General features: G+C 43.1%; 2 protein-coding genes across 2 annotated transcripts; one reads left to right on the plus strand and one right to left on the minus strand.

The window, feature by feature from the left end:
• The first annotated feature begins 734 nt into the window (after positions 1–734).
• Positions 735–4,983, plus strand: LOC139416051 (RNA-binding protein 4.1-like). Its single transcript, XM_071164299.1, has 4 exons — positions 735–803; positions 1,274–1,706; positions 1,815–2,482; positions 2,919–4,983. The coding sequence occupies exons 2-3, from the start codon at positions 1,298–1,300 to the stop codon at positions 2,453–2,455; spliced, it is 1,050 nt and encodes a 349-aa protein (XP_071020400.1). The 5' UTR covers positions 735–803; positions 1,274–1,297; the 3' UTR covers positions 2,456–2,482; positions 2,919–4,983.
• Positions 4,984–12,714: 7,731 nt separating this feature from the next.
• Positions 12,715–16,256, minus strand: LOC139417150 (TRAF-interacting protein with FHA domain-containing protein A-like). Its single transcript, XM_071166393.1, has 2 exons — positions 15,321–16,256; positions 12,715–14,743 (listed from the first exon to the last, which is right to left on the minus strand). The coding sequence occupies exon 2, from the start codon at positions 14,676–14,678 to the stop codon at positions 14,076–14,078; it is 603 nt and encodes a 200-aa protein (XP_071022494.1). The 5' UTR covers positions 14,679–14,743; positions 15,321–16,256; the 3' UTR covers positions 12,715–14,075.
• Positions 16,257–21,432: the final 5,176 nt, after the last annotated feature.

Raw genomic sequence — 21,432 nt, forward strand, 5'->3', positions numbered from 1 at the left:
GGCAGTGACTGCTGCTTGCCTTGATCCTGTGATGGGAAATTATGTAATTTCCAAATAGCATGAGATGCTTAGGGAACGTCTGTTTTATGCGTTCACCTTTGAAGGCTCCATGCAACTTCCTTACGCTTTTCAGTAACAGACGGGCCCATATATCTATTTTATGTCCGTGTGAGTACGGTCTTAAAAGACGCAGTATAAATTAAACCAAGTAATTCTGTGATTCAGTTGCGTGTCAAGTGATCTGTTTTGGGAAAGGAGAGTTTACTTCAATTGACTGCCATCTAATCAGAATGCCCAAAAAAATCAGAAGCAGTGAAACTGATGGTTGCATGCAACACATAGCCCGACAGATAATGGCGGTAATAAAGTTTTTTTTTTTAAACAGAAAAACGTTTGTTAAATAAAATACGGATAACAGGCAAGCTAAGATATGTAATACCATTTGAATTAGTTGGTTCGAATAGTAGTATATTCATATGTACCTAACTAGGATATTAAACAACCCTACAAACTATTTAGTATTATACATTTATAGCTAACTAATTCATGTCACAGACAGAGGTGGTCGGTATCGCTGGCCTACTCGTTGTGTGTTGGCTACATTGTAACAACTTGAAGTGTCATTGGTGGTCTGAATTACTCGAATAAACGTGGATGTTGTTCCATTGGTCCATTCCCAGGCTAATCAATGAACAACGGTTGTCTAACCAATCAGCTGTGTTGACGCATCTCTGTAGGCGGGCTTCTTTAGCACGCCGGTGTAGCCATTTTTTTCACGACCGTGAAGCTGCTAACTGATTGAGGTAAGCGTTCCATTCAATCTTTCTTGGTCAATAGAAAATACATAGCTACTGCTAAAACATTTGAAATTGACTCGAGGTATGAACTCTGTCTACCCGCATTGAAGAATATTCTGTTTTGCAATAAAATATTTTGGAGTATCGTTTCTCGAACGGGTACGTGCGTATTGGGGTGGCAAGCTAGCTAAATTAGCTACTTTACCTAGGTAATGTAGCAAGACAACGAGATTTACAATATTCGACGCCGTTTTCTATGAATTTTCATTTTTGCTTCTATAAAATTTGGACATGATAATATTGCTGAAATAATAAACGTTTCGAGATCGGTTTCTGTCGAAAGTGGTTAGCTAACATTCTACTAGATTACTAGCCCCCATGCTTGATGCCGATAACAAGTGCACCACTGTATTTAGTTTAAATGACAATCTCGCTGGTTCGCATAGTCTCATTAAGCTTTCCCCCCCTCACATCAGGCTTTCTACAACACTGCTTCAAGTATGGTCAAGATCTTCATTGGGAACCTCCCTCGGGAGGCAGACAAGGATGAAATTCAGGTGTTGTTCTCCCAGTACGGTGCCGTCACAGAATGCGCCATCGTCAAGAATTTTGCTTTCGTCCACATGGACGACCGTAAATCTGCCACCAAAGCCATCCGCAGCCTGCACCTCTACAAGCTGCATGGCACGGCGATAAATGTCGAGGCTAGTCGCGGGAAGAACCAGGGAGCCGTCAAACTCCACGTGACAAACGTGGAGAAAGGCAACGATGATGAGCTCCGCACTTTGTTCGAGGAGTATGGCACAGTCTCTGAATGTGCTATTGTCAAAAACTTTGCGTTTGTACACATGGACAACTCCGACGAGGCTATGGATGCCATCAAGGGATTAGACAACATTGAATTCCAGGGTAAGATTTTTTTAGTGTTATGCTCTTTGAGAAGGTTACACATTTAGAAATGTGGCAACTACTGGTCTTCCACCTAATCATGTTCTTTGGCATTTCTTTCCCTAATAGGGAAACGTATCCATGTTCAGATATCAAAGAGCCGTCCCAGGTACGAGGAGGAAGACGACTACCCCCCACCCCCACCTGAGAGGGGGGGGTACTGGCCCCCCCGTGGCTACCCCGGGGAGAGGCATGATCCTCCACCCCCTAGCTATCTAAGAGGTCGTCACCCACCCCCTCATCACGGGTACCCTGCCCCCCCTCCACCACCCCCTCCCCCTAGACGAGCCCCTTACCCAGAGCGTGCTTATGAGCGCGAGAGGCAGAGCTATGCTGTGGTGGATTACTATGAGAAATACAGGGCTCGCCCTGCCCCTTACGGCATAATGACCTATGATGAGAGGCGTGTAGGCTCCTTACCCCCTCCTCCCCCGCCCCCCTCTTCCATGGTCAGGGAGCGTTTCATGACCTCTGGCCTCGATCCATATGAGCGTCGCCCCCTCCCTCCCCCCCCCTCTGCGTACTACGCCAGGGACCGCAGTCCCATTCGGAGGGCCCCTCCTCCCCCCATGCCCCCCGCCGGTAACGGTTACTCCTATGAGCGTTCCCGACTCTCTCCCATCTCTCGGCCCGCGATGTACAACCTACCACGTACCAGAGACCCCTACGCCGACAGGTTGCCGCCGCCGCCTGCGGCTCGCTATTACTAAGCAGCGTACACCGGCGTTTGACTCAAGGTGAGAATAGGCCTGCGCTACAAACATTCTAATGGGAGGTGAAGTAGTACCTATCCTCTATATGGAGGGTCCAAGGTCACTTGATGCGCTCTTTAGATGGGCTTCATGCCTCAGTTCTGAGAGGAATGGTCTGACAGTCGCTCTTCGCTAAACCTAAACCTTGAACTGGGAGAAAAAGCATGTGTAAGAGAGCTCTGCGAAAAATCGTAATTCTTAATCCTCTCGTTGGCACTGCTGGTTTGTAGGCAACGATTGAGCTAAACATAAATCATGTATTGGTAAAAGTGAGGAACTGATATAGAGAATTAATTTGACCATTCAGATTGAAGTTGCTGATGAGAATAGAAAGATGAATGTAGATTGTTTATAAATGAAACACGTGTTCGCTGCGGGTGTAATGGGCGGTTGACGTGTGTGTGGTTTGCTCTCTTTCCAGGTTTAAATATTTCAACAAGATCTGCGTCGTCGTCTCCTGATGCACACAGCAATTTACCCCCCTCGTCTGGCTGAGCGCGTTTCGTTCTCAGGAGGAATTGTAATGCATGACCTCGTCATTTAAAACCCTTTTATTACACTTGTATTGTTTCCTTATATTTTTTGCATTGTTTTAGTATTGTGCTTTAGCTATGTTTTTAGTCTCAGGCTCCCACGAGCCATTTAGTTGTGCGATTTTATTTTACGTTAACATGATTTTGTCCTCTTGATATACTGTAACGTGTCATGATACAAACTTTTTGCTCTAAAATCTAATTTCTGAAATTGAATGATTGAAAGCTGCAACACGTTATTACGAAAAGGATGTTAATAATCGTGATTGAATATGAACACGTGTTTCCTTTGAACAACCATGCTAGTTTAAATTTAAATCTATCGTCTGAAATTATGCCAAGTTATGGATTATGGAAAGGTAGCGCTCTGCGACAATGTACAACAGCATAATAAACCACTACGATGGACTATTTAAAAAAAATAAATGTTAGTTGGACAAATATTTGCTGATGGTAGCGAGTTACACTAAGGTGGATAACGTTCTTATTTGTAATCAGGACATGATTTTAATAAAACTGAATTGTGTAGAAATTTTTAAATCATATCGCAGATTCTTAATCTTATGATTCAATGGCGAATTATCAGTTGCTTCTCAATATACTTTAACCATTTTGAAGGGGGATAAATGCTTGATAATGATCAAATGTCAAATAACGTTCTGTGTCCCCTCGACTTCAAGCGCTCAATCACAATTGAACTATGCCAATCTGCCCCTTCACTGCCCATCAATTTATTTCGGTGTCATGGGTTTGATAGAGCTTTATTGCCATATCCCCAGTTCTCACCATAATACACTCACTCTGGAAGCATCTCTGGAGAGATGTTCTTGGCACCGCCTGCAGGAACCTAACCAGGTAAGATGGGAGCTGGGACCAGTTGTATGAAACTTGGGGTTAAAGATTTTAGGTACACAGGAATCAGGAAAATGACACGACGTCTGCTTGGCATGGACAGGTAATATAAATGCTAATCTTTTCCATACTAAAAATCTATGTGTCTGTTTAGACAGGCAGCCCAATTCTTATTTTTTCCCCTCAACTAATTGGTAATTTGACAATTTAAAAAAACATTTTTTAGGTATTTTTCAAAGCTGAATGACAGTGTAAAAGAAAATTGTGCTGCCTGTATAAATGCAGCCTAATGTCTTTTTTAAAGGGGCAGTCTCGGATTCTGCAACATTTTGGGATTTTTAGATTTAGATGCAGGCTAAACCACTGAATCTCGAAGAATATAACTTAAATGCCTGATGACCTTTAACTCCCACCTAAAAACACAAGTTAATCAGAGCTCCAAATATAAACCTATTACTCCATTGTTTAAGTAATCTAATTGTGAAAACACTATAGCTTTAAAACATGGTCAACTATCATTTTGAGCTTATAGATGGTCAGTCCATCTATCAAAGGCTCAGTCTATGAATTTCAGAGTGGTTAGTCATATACAGTTCTCCAGCCTCAGCTCTTAACCAAACAAGTGGCTGGGTCTTTGTTTGAATACCAGATTGCCCTTTTAAATATAACCATGATCTTGGTTGTGGAAATGTTAGGTGTCATTGTCAGGTGCAGATTTATTTTATAGATAATTCCGTCCATAAGCAAGTAGGGACACAGTCTTAAGGTCAGCAGATACATATTGTTGTGGGGTTTATTCATTTAGTGTGCACAAGCAAAACATTTTGCTGTGAAAACAAGCATTTCTTAATGGACACATTAATGCTACTGAGTCCCCCTCTGTTTTGGCCCTTTTGGTTCCTATTGAATGCACCCCTATGTTTGAAGTTCTAGGCCCCTGGTAAGTTAGAAAAGTAGAATTCATTAAACATTCATATGTATTGTAACCTATACTGTAAATGGTTGTATTGGTTTGTATAGCTGTACTACTGAATTACATGGTTTTATAAGAGTCCCCTGAATGTCTTTCTGTGTCATTTCCTAATAAAATATTTAAACTGATCTTGTTTGGTCACTCTGGGTTGATAGTGTCCTCTCCAAACAAGGTATTTGTACATGTAATGTTGGAAGGCTGGCTCTAGCTTTTGAGCGTTGTAACAGATTTGGTTGGGGGGAGCCCCTGGTGGCCCTCTTTCTTTGGGATGGTGATTAAAAACACACAAAGTTAATTTATTTATTTCACCAGGTAGGCTAGTTGAGAACAAGTTCTCATTTACAACTGCTACCTGGCCAAGATAAAGCATAGCATTAAAGCTACACATTTTGGCATGGGGCGTAGAGAAAAGGTTACTTTTAAAGAGTTTTCTGCAGTACTACACATTTTGCAATGTTGATATGAGTGAGGGCAACTAATAATCAATGAGGGGTCCCCTGGAGGTCAGGGCCCCATCCAGCATTTTGGCCATGATTACAAGTGAAGATCACTAGATAGCCATGTCTGCTAACAATCTAATTGAGTGACTGATGCACAAAAATGTTTAAATTTACACCTTGTGTATTCTAACGCTCATCAGTAAATTGAGACCCTGACAGTTCCTGGTTGCTGGGGCCCCAAAGTGACTGATTATGCCTGGAGCCGGCAGTACAAGTGAGACTACAGATCACGTATAAAATCTGCTGGGGGGGGTAGATTAACTCTTTCTATAAACCATCATATGACTGGTGAAGAGAGCATCTGGGTGTGGCTGTTCCTTTTGTGGAAGCCAACTGCCCTATGCTGGGCAGTTTGTGCAGATCAAAGAAGTCTTGGCATCCAGTGCCTTCAGAAAGTATTCACACCCCTTTACTTTTTCCTCTTTTTGATGTAACAAATTGGGATTGAAATTAATTACATTTTTCGTCATTCTACTTACAATTTTCTTCCACTTGGACAGAATATTTCGCGGCTTTTGTGGAGCGATGGGTAACGATGCTTCGAGGGTGACTGTTGTTGATGTGTGCAGAGGGTCCCTGGTTCGCGCCCGGGTATGGGCGAGGGGACGGTCTAAAGTTATACTGTTACATATACATGTTAAAATCACATTTGGCAGTGATAACTGCTGTGAATCTTTCTGGGTAAGTCTAAGAACTTTACACACCTGGATTTTGAAACATTTTCCCATTATTATTTTCAAATAATGCGCGCTAACCAAGGTTGCCAGGTCCACGGTGCGGCTGGCTTCCGGGTTGGATGCGTGATGATTGGTGTGGCTTCCGGGTTGGAGGCGCGCTGTGTTATGCTTGGTTGGGTTGTGTATCGGAGGACGCATGACTTTCAACCTTCGTCTCTCCCGAGCCCGTACTCATCGTTGTAGCGATGAGACAAGATAGTAGCTACTAAAACCAATTGGATACCACGAAAACGGGGTAAAATTCAAGCTCTGTCAATTTGGATGTTGATCATTGCTAGACAACCATTTTCAGGTCTTGCCATAGATTTTCAAGCAATTGTAACTCGGCCACCCCAGTGTAAATTTGGCCTTGTTTGGATACCAGCAGGTTACTGTCCTGCTGAAAGGTTAATTAATCTCCCAATGTCTGGTTGAAAGCAGACTGAACCAGGTTTTCTTCTAGGATTTTGCCTGTTTCTTCTAGGATTTTGCTTCTGTTCCTTTTTATCCTGGAAAAACTCCCCAGTTCTTAACAATTACAAGATACCCATAACGTGATGCAGCCACCACTATGCTCAAATATGGAGAGTGGTACTCAGTAGTGTGTTGTATTGGATTTGCCTCAAACACGACTATTTAGGATAAACAGTTAATTGATTTTTTTTGCTGTGTTACTTCACTAATGCACGTTTTGGATAATGTTTTATTCTGTACAGGCTTCCTTTTCACTCTGTCAATTAGGTTATTATTATGGAGTAACTACAATGTTGATCCATCAACTGTTTTAATGGCCTCATGGTGAAATGGTGAAATCCCTGATAGGTTTCTTTCCTTTCTGGCAACTGAGTTAGGAAGGATGACTGTATCTTTGTAGTGACTGGGTGTATTGATACACCATCCAAAATGTAATGAACTTCACCATGCTCAAAGGGACATTCATTATTCATTGCTTTTTTAATTTTTACCCATCTACCAATAGGTGCCCTTTCGACTGAGGGACCTTACAGATAATGTTATGTGTGCGGTACAGAAATGAGGTAGTCATTCAAAATTCATGTTAAACACTTATTGTGAGTCCATGCAACTTATTGTGACTTAAGCACATTTTATACTCCTGAACTTATTTGCTTGCGATAACAATGGGGTTAAATACTTATTGACTCTTGACATTTCAGCTTTTCATTTGTAATGAATTTGTAAACATTTAAAAAAACATAAATCAACTGACATTATGGGGAACTGTGTGTAGGCCAGTGACAAAAACATCTACATTTTATTCCATTTTAAATTCAGGCAGTAAAAACAAATGTGGAAAAAGCCAAGGGGTGTGAATACATTCTAAAGGCACTGTGGCACAGGATGGTATGTGCTTCTCAAAACCACCACAATGATCCCACCCTTACCCAATAAAAAGTCATCTAAAACTTGTGTATTTCAGAAGATTCAAAAAAATGTTAGCAGAATTGATTAGATAATAGCCAGAAAGTATAGCGTTACAGCCTGAATTCAAAATGGATTAAATAGATGTTTTTTCTCATCAATCTACACACAATGGCCCATAATGACAGAGAAAACAACCTTTGATCATCCTTGAGATATCGTAACAACTTGATTGGAGTCCACCTGTGGCCATTACAATTGTTTGACATAATTTACAAAGAAACACCTGTCTATATAAGGTCCCACAGTTGACAGTGAAGATCTGAGCAGAAACTATACCAATGTGTCCAAAGAATTGTCCATAGATGTATAAGATATTTCTGAGGAAGGGTATAAAACTATTTCTAGTGTTGAAAGTTTCCAAGAGCACAGTGGTCTCCACTAAATTAAATCAAATTTTATTAGTCACACAACAGGTGAAACAGTGAAATGCTTACTTACGAGCCCCTAACAATGCAGTTAAAACAAAATACGGATAAGAATATGAAATAAAAGTAACAAGTAATTAAAGCGCAGCAGTAAAATAACAATAGTGAGACTATATACGGGGGGGGGGGGGGGGGGTAGTGGTACAGAGTCAATGTGGGGGCTACCAAGGAACTTGAAGCTCTCAACCTGCTCCACTGCAACCCTGTCGATGAGAATGGGGGAGTGCTCGGTCCTCTTTTTCCTGTAGTCCACAATCATCTCCTTTGTCTTAATCACATTGAGGGAGAGGTTGTTGTCCTGGCAACACACGACCAGGTCTCTGACCTCCCTATAGGCTGTCTCGTCTTTGTCAGTGATCAGGCCTACCACTGTTGTGTCATCAGCAAACTTAATGATAGTGTTGGAGCCGTGCCTGGCCATGCAGTCATGAGTGAGCAGGGAGAACAGGAGGGGACTGAGCACGCACCCTTGAGGGGCCCCTGTGTTGAGGATCAGCGTGGCGGATGTGTTGTTACCTACCCTTACCACCTGGGGGCAACCTGTCTGGAAGTCCAGGATCCAGTTGCAGAGGGAGGTGTTTAGTCCCAGGGTCCTTAGCTTATTGATGAGCTTTGAGGGCACTATGGTGTTGAACTCTGACTACAGCTCATTCTCACATAGGTGTTCTTTTTATCCAGATGGGAAAGGGCAGTGTGGAGTGCAATAGAGATTGCATCATATGTGGATCTGTTGGGGCGGTATGCAAATTGGAGTGGGTCTAGGGTTCCTGGGATAATGGTGTTGATGTGAGCCATGACCAGCCGTTTGAAGCACTTTATGGCTTCAGATGTAGGTAGTCGTTTAGGAAGGTTACCTTAGTGATCTTTGGCACAGGCACTATGGTGGTCTGCTTAAAACATGTTGGTTTTACAGACTCGGACAGGGAGAGGTTTAAAATGTCAGTGAAGACACTTGTCAGTTGGTCAGCACATGCTCACAGTACACATCCTGGTAATCTGTCTGGCCCTACGGCCTTGTGAATGTTGACCTGTTTAAAGGTCTTACTCACATTGGCTGCAGAGAGCGTGATCACAGTCTTCCAGAACAACTGGTGCTCTCATGCATGTTTCAGTGTTATTTGCCTCGAAGCGAGCATAGAAGTAGTTTAGCTCGTCTGGTTGGCTTTTTTCACTGGGAAGCTCTCGGCTGTGCTTCCCTTTGTAGTCTGTAATGGTTTGCAAGCCCTGCCTCATCCAACGAGCATCAGAGCTGGTGTTGTACGATTCGATCTTAGTCTTGTATTGACGCTTTGCCTGTTTGATGGTTCGTCGGAGGGCATAGTGGGATTTCTTATAAGCTTCCGGGTTAGAGTCCCGCTCCTTGAAAGCGGCAGCTCTAGCCTTTATCTCAGTGCAGATGTTGCCTGTAATCCATGGCTTCTGGTTGGGGTATGTACGCACTGTCACTGTGGGGATGACGTCATCGGTGCACTTATTGATGAAGCCAATGACTGATGTGGTGTACTCCTCAATGCCATCGGAGGAATCCCAGAACATATTCCAGTCTGTGCTATCAAAACAGTCCTGTAGCTTAGCATCGGTAAGCATAGGTCATCTATTTTATTGTCCAAAAATTTCACATTTGCTAGCAGAAGGGAAGGAAGTGGGGGTTTATTCGATCGCCTACAAATTCTCCGAAGGCATCCCGCCCTTTTTCAGTATATTGTTTGCATCGGCCGAGTCAGACTCGTTTTTAGGGGAAAAAAGGATTCTGCCAGTCCATTTTGAGTAATCACAGTCCTGATGTCCAGAAGTTATTTTCGGTCATAAGAGACATTGGGAAATGTAAAAAATATGGAACTACCCAAACTCTGCCTAGAGCTGGCCGTCCAACCAAACTGAGCAACCGGGCAAGAAGGACCTTTGTCAGGGAGGTGACCAAGAACCCAATGACCACTTTGACAGAAAAAAATGCAGAGTTCCTTGGCTGAGATGGGAGAACTTGCCAGAAGGACAAGTTTCTACAGCACTAAAACAATCTGGGCTTTATGGGAGAGTGGCCAGACAGAAGCCACTCTTGAGAAAAAGGCACATGACAGCATGCCTGGAGTTTGCAAAAAGGCACTTGAAAGACAGCGCATAAGACAAAAGATAATGTTCTGATTGACTAAAATTGAACTCTGTGGCCTGAATGTAAAGCGCTATGTCTGGAGAAAACCAGGCACCTGTCTAACACCATCCCTACTGTGAAGCATGATGGTGGCAGCATCATGCTATGGGGATGTTTTTTAGTGGCAGGGACTGGAGGACTGGTTAGGATAGAAGGAACAATGAATGGAGCCAAATACATGAGAACCTGCTTCAGAGTGCCAAACGACCATAAACTGGGGGCGAAGATTTACTTTCCAACAGACCCCAAGCATACAGTCAAAGCAATGCTGAAATGGCTTCAGAATAAGAATGTGAAAGTCCTTGAGTTGCCCAGCCAAAGCCCACACTTGAATCCCATTGAAAATCTGCGGAAAGACTTGAAGATTGCTGTTCACCACCTCCAGTGGTGATTTTAGCATGTAATCTTGGTGGAGCAAACTCTAAAAAAAAATGGTTTAGATGCATGCAGCAAAGCCACTACATAACACAACACTAAACAATACATTAATTGCACTATAATGGTGACAAATGTTGCCAACAAACTGTTATGGCCCAACAGCAGTCCCAACACCTTATCACTGCTATATCTGGCTATCAGCGGAGCCTTGTCTGGCAGCGAAACAGTTAATTCAGCCTCATTTACTGCCTTTTAAATAAACATAGCTAATATGGCAGACTTTCTTAAACAAATGTGGTTTCTACTGACAATTGGGATGTACAAACTGTCATAAGGGGACGAACGGATAAGAGGAAATCCGTCATTTCAATGAATACATTAATGAGCGAGCTAGGACGGACGTAGTTAATCTAACTATTTGTTCAGCACTTTTGAAATGTACAGCAACAGAATTCAGAACATGGGCTGTTCTTAACAGTATTGTCCCGGTACACCAAGTCACAACTGTAGGATAAAAAAAGGGTGCGTATAAGCAGACAATGAAAGCTCTAAAACAGGCTATAGGCTACATGTGCACCAGCAAGTCAGAACAGTAGGTTAAATTATGAGGGAAAAAGGGACCAAATTATTAGGGTGAGGTACATGGGCTACTAACAGCTTACTACACTTATGTATACTGTAGCTAAAAAAGTAATACTATCTCCCTGGCATATTACATAATTTACGCAGCAGCATACAATACATTTTTGTACTCACCTTTTTGTGGTGTGTTAAACTGAACGGGAACGTGGTGTGGCTGTCCTTGTGGGCAAATTTTGTCATCAAAGTCTGGCATTCTCTGGATATATAGTGCTTTTGGGATAACTGGGAACTCAGGGGAAAAAAAGGTTGAATCACAGTGATCTTCAGGTCGGAGCTCTAGCTCGGATGACCGTTCAAAAGGTATTTTCCCAGTCGGAGCTTGTTTTTTCCCCGAGTTCCCAATTGTCTTAATCTTACTGAAGTCTGCGATTTCCCAGTTCCGAGTTTCCAGTTGTTTTGAAGCAGCAGAAGTCATGCTGGATTGACAGCATGGCCAATGTATTCAACCTTTTCTGGCCCATGGTGTTGAATGTTTATAATTTTAAGCTTGCAAGAGACCCTTAGACCGCACACCCACTCCACTGAATAGCAGGCTAGTGATTGCTTTGCAACGCTTGCAGTTAGCCACTGATTCCTGCCAAACCACTCATTGTTAAATTTGCAATTTCCAACTTGTTGTGTAATGTATATGTCCAATGGTCGATGAGCACTGATACGTTTTATCTATAATTTGTCTTCATATGACAAGGATTTACCAGTAGAGTGTCAACTTGATTCATGATGATGACTGCTTGTCTGGCTTGCTAGCTAAGATTTTGAAAGTATGATGTTGACATGATCAGTCCAATCAAAGCTATGGTAGATATAACATGATTTGACGTCATTTCATCTGTGGCCAATGACCTTGAGCCTTCTTGAATAGGCACTTCTAATGTAAATCTATGGCAGCACCCAAGGGGCTTACATATTTTAGCTCTCCCCGTAGATTCTTCAGTGACGTAGATTTTTTATTGACGTATATATGAGTGACAGAACACTGAGCAAATCACGGCACAACTAGAAAACATTTCCAAACCCTGTGCTCCGTATTTTCCGCTGGCTTCCCCACCACTAAAGAATGTACTGAGCTAGGCTGAAATACCTGCGTTTTGAAAATGCCTTAAGAAAGCAAAAAAGAGACCGTGTTTGTATGCAGCTGTGTTAACTTATTATTATATGTTTTACATTGTTTGCAAACTGATAAGTGACATGTATTAATGCCAGAATAACATGCAAAACAGGCAACAACAAAAAACAAACAAACAGGTTGGGCTCACACCTGAATGATGGGTCGCCACTGGTTGTATCCTTGTTTACTCTTCAGAGCGCAATGGTGCACAAGTGATGCATTTTCCATTGTATAATTTCGCTTGACTGTGAGAACCAAAAGTTATTTAAGGTTTGTATAAAAAAAGTAAGTATATACCCTATTTCATGTCACTGGAGTAGGCTAGCCTGAAGGCCTATATTTCATTATTTTTTTCACGGCATCCAGACCTAGTTGCCAACCCCAGTTGTATATTGTAAATACCATCATCGCCTTCATTCAGATACTTCAAATATGTGTGGATTTAGTGCTAAACTTGAAGAAATTGTCTCTGTGAAGTGAAATCACAGAACAAAAATATGCAACATTTTCAAAGATTTTAATGAGTTACAGTTCACATAAGGAAAAGAGTCAATTGAAATAAATTAATTAGGTCATAATCTATTGATTTCACATGACTGGGAATACAGACATGCATCTGTTGGTCAAGGATACTGTACCTATAAAAAAATAATAAGTAGGGACATGAATCAGAAAACCAGTCAGTATCTGGTTTGACCATCATTTGCTCTACACATCTCATTCGGATAGAGTTGATCAGGCTGTTGATTGTGGCCTGTGGAATGTTGTCCCACTCCTCTTCAATGGCTGTGTGAAGTTGTTGGATATTGGCGATAAGTGAAACATGCTGTCTTACAGGTTGATCCTGTTAAAGTGTGGGATCCTGTTACGATGCTTGCTTCAGCTCCTCCAGTGAGACGGCTGACTGAAGGGGAGCGTAGAGTATTTGTACGAGCTGTTTCGTTGTCGTCTGGCAAGACGATCGGAGGAGCGTGAGAGGTCTGCCACCACGTTATCCCTCCCCGGAGTGAACTTCAGCTGATAGTCATACTGTCTGAGGCAGTCGGCCCATCTGTTGAACCTGAAGTGGCTTGTGGCCAGTTCCGTATGCCGACAGTAGCGTAGTGAGGGACTGGTGGGTGGGTCGAAATGTAAGTAGAGGTGCCACATTTCGTACGACCAGACACAGGCCAGTGCTTCTCGTTCACCCACAGAGTACCGTTGTTTAGTGGGGCTCAGGGCTCTTGAGGTGAAGGCGACGGGCCTCTCAATGCCAATCTGCAGCTGTGAGAGGAGAGGACAGCTCCTAGTGTTCCATCTGAGGTGTCACAGGTGACAATGGTGAGGCAGATGGGGTCAAAGTGAGCAAATTGAGGTCATATCTCATCTCACATGCAGATAGACTAAAACATATACAGATATAGCCAGTTTTTCAGAATGTGCCTTGGTTCCTCGCAGGTTAAATTGTAGTTACTTGTACTTGCCAAAGCCTTTAATATGATGTGTAACACGATAATCAAATAAAACCGTTTTACTATTATAATCAACATTTACAAAACAGTATCCTTCCTAACCCCATCCTTCATTGAATTCTGATACTTGCTCTTATTTGGGTATCATGAAAAAGGGTAATATTCACAAGCTTTAGTTTCACATTTTATAAAATAACGTAACAGTGAATAATACTTGAGGAGTAGGTTATAAGGTAGAATATAAAAACATTTGAGGTACTGATAGCTTGGCACCACATACAGTCAACATTTTGATTTAAGCTTTCAGAATGTTTAACATCAGCATTTGTCAAGAAAACTGCTTCTAGTTGAAGAGAAAATAATACAATATAATCAAAACAATATGGCTGTCATTGTAGTAAAACTATTTTATGGAAGAAGCGCCCTGCCTGATTGGTACATGATTGTCTCATCCATCTCCATTGGCCCTTGGCTCATGAGTGGTGGGATGCCATTGGTTGAAAGGTCTGAGCCCGTGTCCATGACGGGCACCATATTTGGCACGACCATGCCCATCTCTCTGGAAGGGGGTACTGCCAGCACGCCAAACTCCACCTCAAAGCTCCCCTTCGCCTCTCCATTCTCACGGCGTATCAGCATCTCGTATTCCCCGAACCGTATCAGGGCCTTACCAGGCAGCTCTGCCCTCTCCAGGAACCCCAGCTTAAACCCATTGACAGTCACACGTCCCTTCTGGCTGAGGTTCTGCACAGAAAATAGCATGTCCGGGCTGTTGGAGGTGCGGTAGGCCTGCAAGGACAGCTGCTTGCGGGAGACACGGGGGTCGGCCAGCACGAAGGTGCAGGCCTGGGCATCCCGGCCCAGCCTCACTGGGTCCTCGGCCTGGAGCTTGTGTCTGGTTTCCAAAGGCAACATGCGGTACAGAGCCCTGGAAGCCTGCTGGGGGTGGTAGAGCTGGATCTGGAGGCATGTCATCAGCTCCTCTGTTTCCACGGTTTGAGACACCTCCATGATGGATCTTATGATGGCTGATGCAATTGAAGGGATGTTGTCTTTCACTTTCTGGTTAACTTGGTCTAAGAGAAAAACAGAGAGGAATATTCAAATGGATTACTTTTTGTTATTCTGGCACTAAATAAGTCTCATTACTAGACAGAGAATAACAGCTCAGATAGAGGATGTCAGAGGGTGATGGAATGAAAAACACTTAATTCTATTGCTCTAATCCATAGGAAGAATGTTCAGGCTATTTCCATAAAGCAGTACAAAATCTCAAGGTGCTTTGCTATTTGTTCTAACATTTTTAGTTCTTAGAATTGCATCATCATTCCACACCCTCAGCCTGTCAGCATTTCCTCTAAAAAGTTCACTGGCTTAAAGTAATTCCACTGTGATACGAATGTAGCCTTTTTCAAGTATACACAGGGAAACGGCTTAGGATAGACTGCTTTTTCACAAAGGTCATTCTATATTGTCATCAGAGAAAGGTGAATAACATGTTAGATATATAATCTGTAAATATCTTCCACACTTATTTTTCTTAAGCACCAATAACAATACTAGGTTTGTCTAACATTTTAATGAGAATCACATATGTCATTCGTTCAAACAAAACCATTCTGAATGTTCACTTCCAAACTTGCTATATTTTACCTGTAAAATTGGGTAGGCTGTAGGATTATTTATTTTGCTTGTAGCGTCTCGAAAGATCGGGCTACATTATACAGTAGGCTGTCTCCGACGGTTGACTTGCTTTGTTTACTAGAACCAGTACGTACAACTGTTGCCTATTGGCGCACAAAGTGTTGTGTCAACTATAACGGGTATCGGAGGATACTGCCGGGGCCAAAAAAACAGGAAGGGGGTGATCCTTACGTCAGCCAGAACCAGCAGCACCATACATAGCACCACCAGTGGCAGTGAACTGCTGCTAGTCATAATCCGGTTATAGCTCGATGTTTAGGGAACGTCTGATTATGCTTTCACCTTGGCAGGTTCTATACAACTTCCTTACGATTTTCAGTAACAGGCAGGATCATAGGGCTATTTTATGACCGTGTGAGTACAGTCGACAAAGGAGCGGTATCGGTTAAACCAACTAGCTTCTTATCTGTGATGAAATTGCATGTCAAATTAACTTTTTGGGGAAAGCGGGGCTATTGTCAATCATCGACTGCCATCTGTAATCAGCATGCCAAAACCCTGAAGCAGTAAAACGAATCTTGGTTGCCTGCGACACATAGCTCTACAGATCATGGTGATAATAAAGCGAAGAAAATCTGTCTGTGTTCAATAAAATACTGTAACGACCCTGGGTTTATAAACGCGGAAACGACCCTGCCGCACGAGCATGCTTTTGCGGCACAGTCGATAGCGCGCCGGACCTCGGGCTCGAAGGTCGAGGGTTCGAGACCTGCTTACTGCTGTTTCATTACAATACGTATACCAAGCAAGCTAATATCATAAGTCATACCATTCGAAGTAGTTGGTACGAATAGTGGCATAATCATAGTATTATGTACCTAGCTAGGCTAATAAATAACCTCAATTTGCCTAAGCAGTTTCAAGCTATTCACTGTTTGCTCATGTGACTGATGGTCCGTATTACGTGCCTTCTCTTGGCGTTAGTAACGCTGTAACAACTTAATGTCATTGGTCAATTCACAGGCTAATCAAAGAACAATGGTTGCCTAACCAATCAGCTAGCATAACACATCTCAGCAGGCTAGGGGGGTTTCCGCTCTTAGAACGCGGTGTAGACATTTTTATACGAAAGTGAAGTAACCAACGTTAACCGATTGAGGTAAGTGTACTATTCAATATTTCTGGTCGATAACATCTTTAAAAAACTGCTGTACTAAAACATTTGAAATTGACTCGAGGTTTATCCTTATGGAATTTCTACCCGTACTGAAGAATGTTATCAGTGTTTTTGCAGTAACAAGCTTTTGGAGTGCCTCTTCTCGGACGTATAACGTTACAGGCGTGTTGTAGAGGTGGCGAATAACTAGCTAGCGCATTTGCCAAGTTAGCTACTTTAAAAAAAAAGTTTTATTTCACCTTTTATTTAACCAGTTTGGCAAGTTGAGAACAAGTTCTCATTTACAATTGCGACCTGGCCAAGATAAAGCAAAGCAGTTCGACACATACAACAACACAAAGTTACACATGGAGTAAAACAGACATACAGTCAATAATACAGTAGAAAAATAAGTCTATATACAATGTGAGCAAATGAGGTGAGATAAGGGGAGTAAAGGCAAAGTAAATACAATATAGCAAGTAAAACACTGGAATGGTAGATTTGCAGTGGAAGAATGTGCAAAGTAGAGATAGAAATAATGGGGTGCAAAGGAGCTAAATAAAAAATTACAGTAGGGGGGGGGGGGGGGGTTGTTGTTTGGGCTAAATTATAGATGGGCTATGTACAGGTGCAGTAATCTGAGCTGCTCTGACAGCTGGTGCTTAAAGCTAGTGAGGGAGATACATTTCAGAGATTTTTGTAGTTTGTTCCAGTCATTGGCAGCAGAGATATACCTGCTGGAGCGCGTGCTACAGGTAGGTGCTGCTATGGTGACCAGCGAGCTGAGATAAGGGGGGACTTTACCTAGAAGGGTCTTGTAGATGACCTGGAGCCAGTGAGTTTGGCGACGAGTATGAAGCGAGGGCCAGCCAACGAGAGCGTACAGGTCGCAGTGGTGGGTAGTATATGGGGCTTTGGTGACAAAACGGATGGCACTGTGATAGACTGCATCCAATTTATTGAGTAGGGTATTGGAGGCTATTTTGTAAATGACATCGCCGAAGTCGAGGACCGGTAGGATGGTCAGTTTTACACGGGTATGTTTGGCATCATGAGTGAAGGATGCTTTGTAGCGAAATATGAATCCAATTCTAGATTTAACTTTGGATTGGAGATGTTTGATGTGAGTCTGGAAGGAGAGTTTACAGTCTAACCAGACACCTAGGTATTTGTAATTGTCCACATATTCTAAGTCAGAATCGTCCAGTGTAGTGATGTTGGACAGGCGTGCAGTTGCAGGCAGCGATCGGTTGAAGAGCATGCATTTAGTTTTACTTGTATTTAAGAGCAATTGGAGGCCACGGAAGGAGAGTTGTGTGGCATTGAAGCTCGTCTGGAGGGTTGTTATTAACACAGTGTCCAAAGAAGGGCCAGAAGTATACAGAATGGTGTCGTCTGCGTAGAGGTGGCTCAGAGACTCACCAGCAGCAAGAGCGACATCATTGATGTATACAGAGAAGAGAGTCGGTCCAAGAATTTAACACTGTGGCACCCCCATGGAGACTGCCAGAGGCCCGGACAACAGACCCTCCGATTTGACACACTGAACTCTATCAGAGAAGTAGTTGGTGAACCAGGCGAGGCAATCATTTGAGAAACCAAGGCTGTCGAGTCTGCCGATGAGGATGTGGTGATTGACAGAGTCGAAAGCCTTGGCCAGGTCAATGAATACAGCTGCACAGTATTGTTTCTTATCGATGGCGGTTAAGACATCGTTTAAGACCTTGAGCGTGGCTGAGGTGCACCCATGACCAGCTCTGAAACCAGATTGCATAGCGGAGAAGGTATGGTGGGATTCGAAATGGTCAGCAATCTGTTTGTTGACTTGTCTTTTGAAGACCTTAAAGGCAGGGTAGGATAGATATAGGTCTGTAGCAGTTTGGGTCAAGAGTGTCCCCCCCTTTGAAGAGGGGGATGACCGCAGCTGCTTTCCAATCTTTGGGAAACTCAGACGACACGAAAGAGAGGTTGAACAGGCTAGTAATAGGAGTTGCAACAAATTCGGCAGATAATTTTAGAAAGAAAGGGTCCAGATTGTCTAGCCCGGCTGATTTGTAGGGGTCCAGATCATGCAGCTCTTTCAGAACATCAGCTGACTGAATTTGGGAGAAGGAGAAATGGGGAAGGCTTGGGCGAGTTGCTGTGGGGGGTGCAGTGCTGTTGACCGGGGTATGGGTAGCCAGGTGGAAAGCATGGCCAGCCGTAGAAAAATGCTTCTTGAAATTCTCAATTATAGTGGATTTATTGGTGGTGACAGTGTTTCCTGTCCTCAGTGCAGTGGGCAGCTGGGAGGAGGTGTTCTTATTCTCCATGGACTTTACAGTGTCCCAGAACTTTTTTGAGTTTGTGTTGCAGGAAGCAAATTTATGCTTGAAAAAGCTAGCCTTGGCTTTTCTAACTGCCTGTGTATATTGGTGTCTAGCTTCCCTGAAAAGTTGCATATCACAGGGGCTGTTCGCTGCTAATGCAGAACGCCATAGGATGTTTTTGTGTTGGTTAAGGGCAGTCCGGTCTGGAGAGAACCAAGGGCTATATCTGTTCCTGGTTCAAAATTTCTTGATTGGGTCATGCTTATTTAAGATGGTGGGGAAGGCATTAAAAAAAAAAAAAACAGGCATCCTCTACTGACGGGATGAGATCAATATCCTTCCAGGATACCCGGGCCAGGTCGATTAGAAAGGCCTGCTCGCTGAAGTGTTTCAGGGAGCGTTTGACAGTGATGAGTGGAGGTCGTTTGACCGCTGACCCATTACGGATGCAGGCAATGAGGCAGTGATTGCTGAGAGCTTAGTTGAAAACAGCAGAGGTGTATTTAGAGGGCAAGTTGGTTAGGATGATATCTATGAGGGTGCCCGTGTTTACGGCTTTGGGGTGGTACCTGGTAGGTTCATTGATAATTTGTGTGAGATTGAGGGCATCAAGCTTAGATTGTATGATGGCTGAGGTGTTAAGCATGTTCCAGTTTAGGTCGCCTAGCAGCACAAGCTCTGAAGATAGATGGGGGGCAATCAGTTCACATATGGTGTCCAGAGCACAGCTTGGGGCAGAGGGTGGTCTATAGCAGGCGGCAACGGGGAGAGACTTGTTTTTAGAGAGGTGGATTTTTAAAAGTAGAAGTTCAAATTGTTTGGGTACAGACCTAGATAGTAGGACAGAACTCTGCAGGCTATCTTTGCAGTAGATTACAAAACCGCCCCCTTTGGCCGTTCTATCTTGTCTGAAAATGTTGTAGTTAGGGATGGAGATTTCAGAATTATTGGTGGTCTTCCTAAGCCAGGATTCAGACACAGCTAGAACATCCGGGTTGGCAGAGTGTGCTAAAGCAGTGAATAAAACAAACTTAGGAGGCTTCTAATGTTAACATGCATGAAACCAAGGCTATTACGGTTACAGAAGTCATCAAAAGAGAGCGCCTGGGGAATAGGAGTGGAGCTAGGCACTGCAGGGCCTGGATTCACCTCTACATCACCAGAGGAACAGAGGAGGAGTAGGATAAGGGTACGGCTAAAAGCTATGAGAATTGGTCGTCTAGAACAGAGAGTAAAAGGATGTTTCTGTGGGCGATAAAATAGCTTCAAGGTATAATGTACAGACAAAGGTATGGTAGGATGTGAATACAGTGGAGGTAAACCAAGGTATTGAGTGATGATGAGAGAGATATTGTCTCTAAAAACATAATTGAAACCAGGTGGATGTCATCGCATGTGTGGGTGGTGGAACTGAAAGGTTGGATGAGGTATAATGAGCAGGGCTAGAGGCTCTACAGTGAAATAAGCCAATAAACACTAACCAGAACAGCAATGGACAAGGCATATTGACATTAAGGAGAGGCATGCTTAGTCGAGTGATCATAAGGGTCCAGTGAGTAGTGAGGTTAGTTGAGGTAACGGCGATTCAGACAGCTAGCCGGGTCATCGGTAGCAAGCTAGCATAGGATGGAGGTCTGTTTTTAGCCACCTCGTGCGTTTCCACCGGTAGATAGAAGTGGGGTTCCCTTATGGTAGAGGGGATCAATCCAATTGGCAAAATATATATAGTTATAGTTACCCAATAAAAATTGTCCGATAGACCTATTCAGATAGCAGCCAATAAGACAGCTAACGATTAGTGGGCCGAAGATGGGCGTTCAGGTAACGTCGCGACGGAGGGGCCAGTTGGATAACTCCCTCGGGCAGATAATATCGGTAGTCCAGTTGTGAAGGCCCGGTGGGGCTCCGCATCGGCAGTAAAATGGGTCCGGATAGGTGATTGTAGCCCAGGAGTGGCTGATGGAACTCTTCAGCTGGCTAGCTTCGGAATAATTGATGTTTGCTCCGGCATAAGCCAAAAGTCACTTGATGCGCTCTTTAGACGGGCTTCATGCCTCAGTTCTGAGAGGAATGGTCTGACAATCGCTCTTCGCTAAACCTTCAGAGTAACTGTGAAATGCTTGAACTGGGAGAAAAAGCATGTGTAAGAGAGCTCTGCTCTTAATCCTCTCGTTGGCACTGCTTGTTTGTAGGCAAGGATTGAGCTAAACATAAATCACTTATTAGCAAAAGTGAGGAACTGATGTAGAGTATTAATTTGACCATTTAGATTGAAGTGTCTCACAAGTTGCTGCTGATGAGAATGGAACGATGAATGTAGATTGTTTATAAATGAAACACGTGTTCGCGCCGTTTGACTTGTGTGTGGTTCGCCCTCTTTCCAGGTGTATTTATTTCAACAAGATTTGCGTCCTCGTCACAGCCATCGTATCCTGATGCGCACAGCATTCATCTGCGGCTGAGCGCGTTTCATTCTCAGGAGCAATTGTAATGTTTGACTTCTCGTCATCGAAAACATTTTTATTACACTTGTATTGTTTTGGCCTTTTTTGGTTTGTATTATTTTAGTATAGTCTCTGGCTCCCAGAAGCCTTTGAGCCGTGCATATTTATTTTACGCTCCAATATTTAGTCTTGATATACTGTAATGTGTC

Source organism: Oncorhynchus clarkii, chromosome 9, assembly GCF_045791955.1.
Source record: "Oncorhynchus clarkii lewisi isolate Uvic-CL-2024 chromosome 9, UVic_Ocla_1.0, whole genome shotgun sequence".
In the NCBI taxonomy this organism is placed as follows: Eukaryota; Metazoa; Chordata; class Actinopteri; order Salmoniformes; family Salmonidae; genus Oncorhynchus; species Oncorhynchus clarkii.

What these genes read in the sequence shown, in the direction of transcription:
- LOC139416051 (XM_071164299.1), top strand. Translation starts at nt 1,298, where the DNA reads ATGGTCAAGATCTTCATTGGGAACCTCCCTCGGGAGGCAGACAAGGAT. An exon ending in AGACAACATTGAATTCCAGG is followed by an intron (nt 1,707 to 1,814) that starts GTAAGATTTTTT and finishes TTTCCCTAATAG; the next exon opens with GGAAACGTATCCATGTTCAG.
- LOC139417150 (XM_071166393.1), bottom strand. Translation starts at nt 14,678, where the DNA reads ATGGAGGTGTCTCAAACCGTGGAAACAGAGGAGCTGATGACATGCCTC.